The 12,914-nt window shown below is 44.7% G+C and overlaps 1 protein-coding gene across 2 annotated transcripts in view; it reads right to left on the reverse strand.

Moving 5' to 3' along the window:
* Positions 1-259: 259 nt before the first annotated feature.
* nr1h3 (nuclear receptor subfamily 1, group H, member 3) overlaps positions 260-12,914 on the reverse strand; it is a 29,203-nt gene continuing 16,548 nt past the window's right edge. For both annotated transcript variants that reach the window (XM_067974500.1, XM_067974499.1), the window contains exons 8-11: positions 7,179-7,278; positions 5,084-5,197; positions 3,768-3,862; positions 260-2,795 (exon numbers count right to left, since the gene is read on the reverse strand). In XM_067974500.1, coding sequence (XP_067830601.1) covers positions 2,649-2,795; positions 3,768-3,862; positions 5,084-5,197; positions 7,179-7,278 — 456 coding nt within the window. In that variant the 3' untranslated portion in view covers positions 260-2,648. The remainder of the gene's footprint in view (positions 2,796-3,767; positions 3,863-5,083; positions 5,198-7,178; positions 7,279-12,914) is intronic.

A 12,914-nucleotide genomic window follows, 5' to 3' on the forward strand; every position in this document is an offset into this window, starting at 1 on the left:
TTCAAGGAATCCCGCTAAGGCTAAGAGAAAGGTATCAGAAACTTTAGGAGGAGTGAAAAACAAAAGTTAAAACTCACAATCCTTTTATTCATTCTAAAGTGCTTCCCAAAATCGTAAATTTAAAAAAAAAATCAGCCTCCAACTTCTTTTTCATTTTTGGGGCGATAGGCCCTATTTACAAGTGCGGTATTGACAAAGGCCTGGGAACAGGTTTGTCCGCCTGCTCTCTCAGGCCTCCCCTTCCCCAACCACCCCCCCCCCCCCCCCGACCAATACAAAAGGAAAGGAAAATACAATTAATTAGGGCAAAAGTTTAAAATATTTCAGTGTGGAAATGAATTGGACCCCAAATCTCCTTAGGACAAATCTGCAATGAGTTGAGCTGAGAAGATTGTTTCCTTGACTAGAGGATTCATGTGGATATTGGTGCAATCTCACAATTAGTGGGGTTGAGTCAGGGAGAGGGGCCTGGTGGTCTCGGGTTCAATTCCCAGTTTGTGCTGAGTTAGCTGATCTCGAGTCAGGGGAACTACAATTGGTCTCCGGACTCTTGGGGCAAGGGAGGTGAGGAAAAGAAAATCAATAAGGGTTCTCGTTCCCGAGCGCTACCTCGTAGCTGTTGCTGGAACGTGTGCACGTGTGGACATCGGGCAAGAGCGGGATTGAGCTCGGCACCAATGCCCTCGAAGAATCGACAATCACCGTCGGAGGATCACCGCCCAAGGCAGCTTTGGCGAGATCCCAGAAACCTCCCGGAGCCCCTCTGGAACCAAACCTCACTGCCTAGAGGAGGGGAGCAATTGGGAGGCACATAGGAACAGGAGGAGGCCATTCAGCCCCTCCAGCCTGTTCCGCCATCCAATTAGAACATGGCTGATCTGTATCTTGTCTCCATTTACGAGTTAACACACAGAGCGGTTGAACCCCATGCAATGTACAAAGATCAAAGTGAGGATGGCGTTAAGTATGGCCTCGATGGGGATCACTGAGTTACACAAGACAGTGGTGAAAATGTTAACAATGGTCATTTTTGTGAAAAATATATACTTTTTTTTAAAAATCACTATTTGGTAAAAATGTTTTGAGCAATGGTACATCACCTCTGGGCAGTGGAGTGACCCACCCCACAACACTGCCCAGTGGCAAAGCCTGATTGGCAAAGATGCAACAACATGCTGCCTGTCTCCCCCTCGCAGTGAGATATGGAGGGACTACCGCTTCGGAGTGAGACCACGTCTCACGCGGTCCACCCACAATCGGCCGTCTGCATCAGATTCATTTTGGCTTGGGGGGGTTCATATGTTCGTCCTTACATATATTTCTATTTTCCTCAATTTTCCCCCCTTTAAAAATGTTTTTTTCTCTTTATTCATCTTTCTCTTCTTGGCTGCATTTTTTTTGCTCTCTTACCCACTTGTGTGGACATCCAAAGTTGGATGTCAAAATCAGTTAGGTATTGAGCAAAGTACTCGATGTCCGCAATTAAGGGATGAAGATAGAGAGATTGAGACACACACAAAGAATGAGAGTCAGGTACACAGAGAATGAGACACATTACACATTAAGAGAGTCAGTCAGAGATTAAAAACCAGAGTGAGGCACAGACAGGACGAGACATACATGAGGGTAGAGTGAGAGACACAGGAAGAGAGAACGACAGAACGAGAATGAGAGACACGGAGACGGCTGCATTTCAAGAAGAAAAGACCAAGGGTCCAAGTAAGTCTGATGGCAATGCCTGAAGACAGGCTTCTCCCCTTCCCATAATTGGTTGGCAGAATTCAACCAGTTCCTCAATTCACACAGTCCAAAATATCATGGGCATCCAAACATTAAGTGTGGGGGAACAAACATCTGCAAAATTTACATCGACAGGATCCCTTAGGAGAAAACAACTTCTGTACCCCAGTAACGCAACAAACAGTGGATACCAAGGACATTATCAGAAACCTCAGTAAGTCACATCAGTGACCAACAATTCATTGCCTCAGAGGTCAATATAATCACCAATGGGATGTAGTGCTTGTATTTGATATAAAACTAAATAGGTTGCTTCTCTGCAATAAGTTGCCTATTTTGCAGCAAGATCCAACTCCCTTCATTTGGAACATGACTAAAACTCTCGGGGGAACGCACACACACAGTCTCTGCAACAACATGCTTTCCAATTCCAGATTGAATTTGATCTATCTTTTTGAAAACTCGCTCTTTTTAAAAAAAAAATCATTGAACTTCATATATATTATTGGGCAAAAAAAATCCCACAAAATCACTGTTAAAATCTTTTTGGGTCGGTAAACAATTCATGTTAAACAACGAACAAAGGAGATAAAGTGAGCAGCGGTACCAATATCACTGCGTCGGGAACAAGTAGAGATTTAGTCTCTCATCGGAGCTCAGTCCAGTAAGTGCAGCGGTGGATGTCTCCTTGGCATCCAGATATCCAGGTCCTGTATTCATTTAAAGTCTGACATCCGTCCTTTTTTTTTTGTTTTTCCTCCCTCTCCCACACGTTGGTCAAGCCCTCTTGAATTTTTTTTTTCCTTTGCATTTTAGTTTAAAAAAACAAGACATTTTTTTTTCTCTTTCTGTTTTAAAAAAAAAGGTCCACTCCACCCCCTCCTCTCCTGCTCACGACCTTCCCTCGTTCACTCGTGAACGTCCCATATTTCAGAGAGAAGGGGCGGCAGCTTCTTGTCCTGGAGCCTGAGGGCAAAGACCTGCTCGGAGTGGACACTGCTGAGCGTCCGGAGGCTGACCAGCTTCATCAGCATGCGAGGGAACATCAGGTGGTCCTGTAAAACAAAACGAAAAACAACTTATAGAATCAGAATCTTATAGCACAAAAGGTCATTCGGCCCATCATGCCTGTGCCGGCTCTTTGAAAGAGCTATCCAATTAGTCCCACTCCCCTGCTCTTTCCCCATAGCCCTGCAATTTTTGCTTTTCAGGTATTTATCCAATTCCCTTTTGAAAGTTACTATTGAATCTGCTTCCACCGCCCTTTCAGGCAGTGTGTTCCAGGTCGTAACAACTCGCTGAGTAAAAATGTTTTTCCTCATCTGCCCCCTGGCTTTTTTGTGTCTGTGTCCTCTGGTTACCGACCCTCCTGCCAGTGGAAACAGTTTCTCCCTAGCTACTCTATCAAAACCCCTCATAATTTTGAAAACCACTATTAAATCTTACTAAAATATCTCAGCAATGGTTTTAAATCTTCATTTGTGATTTCTCCCTCTCCAATATTTTTTTGTGGACTTTGTGTGAATGAAGATGAGGAATGTTAGTGCAGGGATTGGAACAGTTTCTTATTTCAGGCACCCAGTGTCAGCATCAAGCACTCCCAGGCCTGGTGTAGCATGGTTACATACAAGCAAAGTATCAGTTGGTAGCACTCTCGCCTCCAAGTCAAAAGGTTGTGGGTGCCGTCTTTTGGATAAGACTTTAAACCGTGGCCCCGTCTGCCCTCTCAGGTGGATGTAAAAGATCCCATGGCACTATTTGAAGGAGAGCAGGGGAGTTCTCCCCGTTATCCTGGCCAATATTTATCCCTCAACCAACATCACTAAATGCACGTTATCTGTTCATTATCACATTGCTGTTTGTGGGAGCTTGCTGTGGGCAAATTGGCTGCTGCGTTTTCAACATTACAATAGTAGTGATCACGCTTCAAAAGCACTTTGGCTGTAAAGCTCTTTGGGACGTCCTGAGGTCATGAAAGGCGCTATATAAATGCAAGTCTTTCTTCTTTCTGCATTGGCCAAGCCTACCTTTGGTCTCTTGATGCGCAAGTACGAATGAAGGGCCTCAACATACGGCTGCTGGAGCCTCTCCACTAATTCATGGTCTTGAACATTAGGGCGGTCTGTGAACACAAAAATATCAAAGTCATTTGAAAGAAAATAAATCTGGTCGCTGTATTTTATTTGTACAAACAAAGCAGTGGGATGGGGAATGCAGGAATCTCAATAATTTACCAAATGCCAAAATTCTAGCATTGCACTCTCTGAGGTCTGGGCGCTACTGTCAGGGTATGACAGACCACTGGATGCATAGATGCAGATTGGGGAAATGGAGAGGGGAAGGAAAGATAGACAATTGGAAACTTAGACTGCGTAACGGGTTTCTGCTCCCCTGTGCTGTGCCACATGGTGATAGGAGCTAGCTACGTGCCCCTGACTGCTCGCACGGTAAGTCATGCAAATGAGGTCAAAAGTTTTGTGGGTGTAAGTTCACCAACGCACTCCACCTTAATTATATAATGACTTTAAAAGTAAATTAAACTGGAGGACTAAGTGGTGAAGTGTGTTAGACCTGGCTTCAAAACCAGCCCAGACCAAGGAACATAGGAACAGGAGTAGGCCATTCAGTCCCTCGAGCCTGTTCCGTCATTCAATTAGATCATAGCTGATCTGTATCTTAACTCCATCTACCCGCCTTGGTTCCGTAACCCTTAATACCCTTGCCTAACAAAAATCTACCAATCTCAGTTTTGAAATTTTCAACTAATCCCTCAGCCTCAACAGCTTGTTGGGGGAGAGGGTTCCAGATTTCCACTACCCTTTGTGGGATGAAAGTCTGTCTGCTGTAAGGAACGGACCTGAAGTGAGTTTGGATCAATCCACTTCTCACAGCTTGAAACTGGCTATAGCTTTGCCCGATATCGCTAGTCTCGCTCAAAATTAGCCGGTATGGGAAGTGGAGAATTGTCACATTGGTGTCGTGAAGAATCCTCTTCAGAGACAAGAGCAAAATGCTGCGGATGCCTGAAATCTGAAATAAAAACAGAAAACGCTGGGAGTTCTGACGAAAGGTCATCGACCTGAAACGTTAACTCTGTTTCTCTCTCCACGGATGCTGCCGGACCTGCTGAGTACTTCCAGCATTTTCTGTTTTTAATTCTCTGCTGAGGCACAACCCGGAGCAGATTACAGCCAGTTTTAATTGCGCTATAGATGACTTGGGAGTACTTGATGCCGACACTGAGTGCCTGAAGTGAAGAGTGTGCCATTCCCCAGCACTCACATCCATGAAGAACCCAGAATGATTTCTTTTATAAAAGGTTAAATAAATAATGAACACAAACCTGCTGAGAAGATGTTGATGGCGATGAGTAGGGCATATTCAGCATCATCCAACTGCAGCTTTCTCATTCCCTTCGAAAACTCGAAGATCGGGTTAATGAACTCAAACTGCAATCCTAAGTAACAGAGAGGGAGAGAGAGAGAGACGAGAAAACATTATGCAACGGCAGCATGTGAATGCTAGAGTGCCAGAGCTCTGCCAGTTCCAGACGCTGTCGCACTACATAGGAACATAGGAACAGGAGTAGGCCATTCAGCCCCTCGAGCCGGCTCCGCCATTTGATAAGATCATGGCTGATCTGTGATCTAACTCCACATACCTGCCATTGGCCCATATCCCTTAATACCTTTAATTGGCAAAAAGCTAATAGGAACATAGGAAGCTAATAGGAACATAGAACTAATTCGCTAACTGGCAGCAGATGAAGAGTTAAACACTGGCCTTTCACTTATGGATTCAAATCTAGGCTAGTGTGACAGGCTGAAGGTCTCTTCTGAATGCTGACTGTTCGGGTCCTACTTGAAATGAGTTTTACTATCTCGATCCAGCTCCTGTGCATCAGCCCACAGCACAAACCCTGCCCTAACTGACAATCTCACTCAGGGAGGCTGGGGGTGTGGAAAATAGAAAGAAAGAGCTTACATTTATACAGTGCCTTTCACGACCGCAGGACGTCCCAAAGCGCTTTACAGCCAAAGTGCTTTTGAAGTGTAGTCCCTGTTGTAATGTAGGAAACGCGGCAGCCAATTTGCACACAGCAAGCTCCCACAAAGAGCAATGTGATAACGAACAGATAATCTGTTTTAGTGATGATGGTTGAGGGATAAATATTGGCCAGGACACCGGGGAGAACTCCCCTGCTCTTCTTCAAATAGTCCCATAGCATCTTTTACATCCACCTGAGGGGGCAGCAAGGCCTCGGTTTTACATCTCATCCGAAAGACTGCACTTTCGACAGTGCAGCACTCCCTCAGTACTGCACTGGAGTGTCAGCCTGAACCATAAATAGAACCGCAAACTACAAGAATAAACAAACTGCAATATTAAACTGCTGATATGCAGCACACCATGTATAAATATTATCGTGTCATAATGTGTGGTACAAATATTAACTCTACAGCCTCATCCCTCAAACCGGATAACCCAAAAAACAGAACAAATAAAAAGTTATTTTGCTCAGCTCAGTGCCATCCAAGCTCAGCAACTTCAAAAGGTCCTTGATTCTAGAAAGGGGATTGGGTCCCAATTAATACAGAGGAAAACGAGCCCTCTTCCGGCAGAAAGTCTCCATCACCACTCTATGTATTTTCGGACTATGCTCAGTTTTGTCTTTCACTAAATTTAAAACAACCGGCTCCCTCCAGTGGCCCAGTGGGTAAAAACAGGATGCACTGCAGCAACTCACCTAGACTTCTTCGACAGCACCTCCCAAACCTGCGACCTCCGTCACCTAGAAGGACAAAGGCAGCATGGTGCATTGGAACACCATCACCTCCAAGTTCGCCTCCAAGTCACACACCATCCCGACTTGGACATAAAACACCGTTCCTTCATCGTCGCTGGGTTAAAATCCTGGAACTCCTTACCTAACAGCACTGTGGGAGAACCTTCATCACACGGACTGCAGTGGTTCAAGAAGGTGGTTCATCACCACCTTCTTCAAGACAACGAGGGATGGACAATAAATGCCGGCCTTGCTAGCAACGCCTACAACTCAAGAATTTTTTAAAACACCAACTGATGTATTATTCAGCCATTCAGACCATGTTCAATTCCTGGTCTATGCTGTGTTAGCTAGTCTCAGCCTGGGATAGTAATTGAGGTGCCACAATTGGCTTCAGCATGTGGAGGTTGGGATGAGGATAGGGTCAGGCCAGGGTGTGACGGCTGCTGTGGTCGAATAGCCTGCCGCCACATCATCATCATCTAGGCTGAGACATGATGAAGAATGGCCGCATAGCTGAGATGCCGGTGGGGTTACTGATGCTCGTGGAGCTCCTTTAGGGGAGGAGGGAAGAAAATTGGCACAAAAAAACCTGGAAGAAATAGACCGCTATAAGAAACAGGAGAGGTATCAGAAGCCCAGCTTCACCCACCGGCTCGTGCAAAATCATCTTTGCTGTACGTGAAATCCTTGAGGAAGGTGATGCATTCCGTCTCATGGTTGTATCGCCGCGCTGTCTCCAGCAACATAATCTGTAAAGAAACAGATTCGTGTAAAACAATAAGCACCAGTTAGATCTTTGCTTCAGAATCCCACAGTCACAGGTATGGGGTCGGGTTCCACGTGTACACTGATGGCACCTAGCCCCCATCCCCTGCCTCAACTGCCTCCATGCTGTACTAACGACATAATAGATAAAAATCCATTTGTATTGCGGGATTCATACAAAGACCCGACTTGAGCACAAACTCGAGGCTGACACTCCCACTGCAGTACTGAGGGACTGCTGCACTGTCGGAGGTGCCATTTTTCAGATGAGACGTTAAATCAAGGCCCCGTCTGCCTTCCCAGGCGGACGTAAAAGATCCCATGGCATTATTTCGAAGAACAGCAGGGGAGTTCTCCCCAGTGTCCTGGCCAATACTTATCCCTCAACCAACATCACTAAAACAGATTTATCTGGTCATTATCACATTGCTTTTTGTGGGACCTTGCTGTGCGCAAATTGGTTGCTGCGTTTCCTACATTACAACAGTGACTACACTTCAAAAAGTACTTCATTTGGCTGTAAAACATTTTGGGACCACTGGAGGTTGTGAAAGGCGCTATATAAATACAAGTCTTTCTTTCTTTTTTTTATAGCAGACCTCCATAACAAGTGAGCAAGGGTAGTAGTCTCAGGGCTATTATCAGTCATGACTAGATCGCTAGAGAGGGACAGCCGAATCACTGGATTCAACATATGGCTTCGGGATCTTTGTAAAAAGAAGCTTCATTCATATAAAATTGGCAGATACTCACAGGTCAAGGTAAGTTCTTTAGAAGGGATGGCCTCTACTTAAACTCCTTAGGTTCACAAAGGTTGGCGGAGGGTATCGAGCTAGCTTTTAGGAAGCATTTATACTAGATCAGCTTGGGAAAGTATAGCCATGTTTAACGATAACCTTACTGGGTTAGATGATTAGTGTATAGTTACTAAAGTTACAGTTAAACTAAGGCAGGGTGGCAAAGAACTCTTGAGAAAGTAGATGATAGACCTTTAAATTGTTTCCATGCAGATGTGAGAAGTGTTATAAACAAATTGTTAGAACTCCAATCATATGCTGTCTATGAAAAATTAGATATTTTGTGCTTTTCTGAGACATGGCTAGGTGGGAGTGATGGGGCAGAGATTCACCGAAAAGGCTACGAGGGATTCAGAAAGGATAGAGTAGGTCAAAGAGGGGGTGGGGTTGCTATCTTTATCAGCGAGAATCTTATCAGCTCCAGAGAGATGGGATTTGCCCTCTAAAAAGGGGAGCACTTTTGTTATTTTATTTGGGTTGATGACACTGGGGCAAATCAGTGTCTCCGTAATGTTTCAATTAAAAAAGAGTAGAGGGATGGATATTGCTTCATTAGATTCAGCTGAAGCTATCTGGGTTCAAGTAGATCAGGCTCTTGGTGAGGGACCAATTATTGGTAATTGTTATAGACCCCCCCAGGTCTTATTTTTTTAGTTATGCCCCTATTAAAGGTGGGGGGGGGTTAGATATAAATTTGTCATCTTCATAGATCAATTACAAAAGCAAATTAAATTTCAATATTATTGTCAGTGGCGAAGGTACACTCCAGTCCCTGCGGTGCCCACCGGCAGACACCGCATCCTCCAGGGTCACCAGGGCACGGAGAAAGCCACAGAAGAGAGGCAGGCAGCCGGAATGAACGCCCCCAAGGGCCACATCTATCCTCGTCCTATAGATGGCCACCTTGGCCAGGCCCAGGAGCAGACCCACGAGGATGTCCTCCGACTTGTCCACCCCAGTCTGCACCGGGTGGCCAAAGATCACGAGCGTGGGACTGAAGTGCAACCAGACAAGCAGCAGCCCCTTCAAGTAATGGTAGACCCTGAACATGATGAGTTACTAAGGAAACAGATCTCTAAAGCCTCGTGACCATTGTCTGATGGGTGACTTTAATTTGCCTGAAATTCAGGGGCACGATGGCTTACCATCTGATATGGTGGGAAGTTCATTCAGCTAAGAGATTTGTTGAAAATATACTGGACTGTTTCCTGACTCAGCAAGTCAAAGAGGAAACTAGGGGTCGTCGTATACTAGATCTCGCGTTTAGTAACGAGCCTGAGCTGGTATCGGACCTCCATGTGGGAGAACACCTGGGCAACAGTGATCACAATATTATACGGTTTCAATCGGCCGGTAGAACCAAAGATACCGAAAATCTACAAGTAATTCCAGATTTCAGACGGGTGAACTTTACTAAAATGGCAGAAGAGTTCTATCCGGTTAATTGGTTAACCCTACTGGGTGATGATGAAACCGATGTGGAGTATAAATAGAAAGTTTTTAAGAACAAAATAAAACATGTGGAAGACATCAAAGTTTACAGAAGGAGACTGTGGTAAGAAAAAGCCACAGTGGCTGACTGGTCGCGTGCAAAGACAAGTAAGATGTAAACAAAAATGTTTCTGACATAGTAAGGCTGGTGGAACGGGCAGACACGTAGCAGATGAAATTTAATGCAGAAAAATGTGAAGTGATACATTTGGGCAGGAACAATGAGAAGAGGCAATATAAACTAGAGGGCACAATTCTAAAAGAGGTACATGAACAGAGAGATCTGGGGGTATATGTGCACAAATCGTTGAAAGTGGCAGGTTGAGAAAGTGGTTAAAAAAGCATACGGGATCCTGGGCTTTATAAATAGAGACACAGAGTACAAAAGCAAGGAAGTCATGATGCACCTTTAAAACACTGGTTCGACTACAACTGGAGCATGGTGTCCAGTTCTGGGCACTGCACTTCAGGAAAGATGTGAAGGCCTTAGAGAGGGTGCAGAAAAAATTTACGAGAATGATTCCAGGAATGTGGGACTTTAGTTACATGGATAGACTGGAGAAGCTGAGGTTGTTCTCCTTGGAACAGAGAAGGTTGAGAGGAGATTTGATAGAGGTATTCAAAATGATGAAGGGTCCAGACAGAATAGATAGAGAGAAACTATTCCCATTGGCAGAACAGTCAAGAGCCAGAGGACATAGATTTAAGGTGATTGGCAAAAGAACCAAAGGTAACATGAGGAAAAACCTTTTTATGCAGCGAGTAGTTATGATCTGGAATGCACTGCCCGAGGGAGCGGTGGAGGCAGATTCAATCATGGCTTTCAAAAGGGAACTGGATAAGTACTTGAAAGGAAAAAACTTGCAGGGCTAGGGGCATAGGGCAGGGGAGTGGGATTAGCTGGATTGCTCTTGCATAGAACTGGCATGGACTCGATGCGCCAAATGGCCTCCTTCCGTGCTGTAACCTTTCTATGATTCTAAGCTGGGGTTGTTCTCCTTGGAGCAGAGAAGGTTGAGAGGAGATTTGATAGAGGTGCTCAAAATCATGAGGGGTCTAGACAGAGTAGATAGAGAAAAGCTGTTCCCATTGGCAGAAGGGTCAAGAACCAGAGGACACAGAGTTAAGGTGTTTGGCAAAAAAAACAACTGGATAAGTACTTGAAAGGAAAAAACTTGCAGGGCTACAGGGAAAGGGCGGGGGAGTGGGACTAGCTGGATAGCTCTTGCAGAGAGCCGGCAGGTGCTCGACAGGCCGAATGGCCTCCTTCTGTGCTGTAACCAATCTATGAAACAAAGTGAAGTTATGTAATACTCAATAGAGCAAAACTACCGGAAATAGCTAATGAAAACTAAGGCCGCTGTCAGATAATGGAAAAGAGGATCGTCACCAATTGTGGAAGTAATGGGGAAAGCTTTTTCAGCTGTGTGAAGAGCCAGATAACTGTCAAGGACTGTACTGGGCCATTGAAGGTTATTCAAGGAAAGCTTACAAAGGACTCTCAGCATATGTCGAGATACTAAATGAATGCTTTGCATCGGTCTTCACTCTTGAAGGTGATGCTCGATTGTCAGAATTCAATGATGTTAGCGATAAAACTGTTAACATTAAAAATAGCCAAACATATTGTTTTAGATAGAATTAAGAACCTTAAAATAGATAACGCAGCCGGTCTGGATGATATCCACCCGAGGGTCCGAGGGGAGATGGGACAGGTGCTGTGTGAGCTCTTTACCCATATCTTTAATAGCTCACTGGAGTCTGGGACTGATCCCTTAGACTGGAAGGAGGCTAATGTAGTTCCAGTCTTTAAAGAAGGAGGTAAGATGGATTGGGGTAACTATAAGCCCATTAGTTCAACGTCAGTAATAGGGAAGATGCTTGAGGGACTCATTAGGAATGCAATATATCGCTACTTAGACTGAGAAGGACATACTGGGGACACCCAACATGGCTTCAAAAATAGGAGGTCCTGTCTTATTAACTTGATTGTATTTTTTGTCACCACTGTCACCAAGATAGTCGATGAGGAAAACCCAGCAGAGATTGTCTACTTAGACTTCCGAAATGCTTTTAATAAGGTACTGCATAAGAGGCTTCTCTACAAGATCAAAGTGTATTCGTGGCAATCTGCTGGTTGAATTGAGAACTGGCTGGAAGCCTGCAGGCAGAAAGTGGTTGTAGATGGATTTGGATCTGCTTGGAGACCGGTCACCAGTGTCCCACAGGGATTGGTGTAAGGACCGTTGCTATTTACTATTTTTATTAATGATCTAGGTGTAGGTGTTGGGCGGGGGAATGATCTGAAAGTTTGCAGATGATATCAAGTTATGCGCAAGAGTAAGGACTATGGACACTTGACAACCACAGACAGATTTATATGCGCTGGGGGGTTGGGCTCGTGACTAGCAAATGATGTTTAACTTAGAACAGTGAAGTGTTATGCATATAGGCAGGGTGAATGCTGAACATACATACACCCTTCAGGGAAAAGTACTAAAGCCAGTGGAAAAGGGAAGCGATCTGGACGTTCGAGTGCATAGATCTCTAAAGGTTCATGACCAATGCCATGAAGCGATAGCTTGAGCAAATAGGGTACTAGGGTGTATTTATAGGTCCATTGACTTAAGACAAAGCACACTATTTTGTTCTTGTACACGACCCTGATTAGACCTCAGTTAGAATACGGTGTCCAGTTTTGGTCTCCTCACATGGTGAGTGATATTGAGCCTTTGGAAAGGTTGCAGAGAAGGGTCACAAAATTAATAACCAGTTTAAAGCATTGAGTTACCAAAATAGGCTCAAAGAGCTAGGACTCTACACTTTAGATAAGCGTAGACCATGGGGTTATTTGATCGCTGTTTATAAGATAATGAAGGGAATAGATTGTGTCTGTGTAGACAGTTTGTTTCAACTAAATAGGTTAGGGAGAATCAGCGGTCACAATCTCAAGTTATACAAGGCCAGAACTAGGTTAGATGTGAGGAGGTGGTTCTTTCTCCAGACAATAGTGGGCCTTTGGAACAGGCTGCCCACTCATGCGGTGAACGCTGATTTGCTAAATTCCTTCGAGCGAGAGCAGGACCTGTTTCTGGCTGGGACGGAGATCACCTCATACAAAAGGTAGGTGCTGCATAACATTAATCAGGGCCAGAGTGGTCTCCTGGACCAGTTTGGATCACCTAAAGGGGTCGGAGAGGAATTTTCCATTTTTTAAAATTCTTATTGGCCTGGGTTTTTATCTGGTTTTTCACTTCTCCCAGTAGATCACATGTCTTTCGGGTGGGGTGGGGAGCATATATATTGCGATACACAAGGCACTGCAGTTGTAT

This window comes from Heptranchias perlo, chromosome 40, assembly GCF_035084215.1.
Source record: "Heptranchias perlo isolate sHepPer1 chromosome 40, sHepPer1.hap1, whole genome shotgun sequence".
Lineage (NCBI taxonomy): Eukaryota > Metazoa > Chordata > Chondrichthyes > Hexanchiformes > Hexanchidae > Heptranchias > Heptranchias perlo.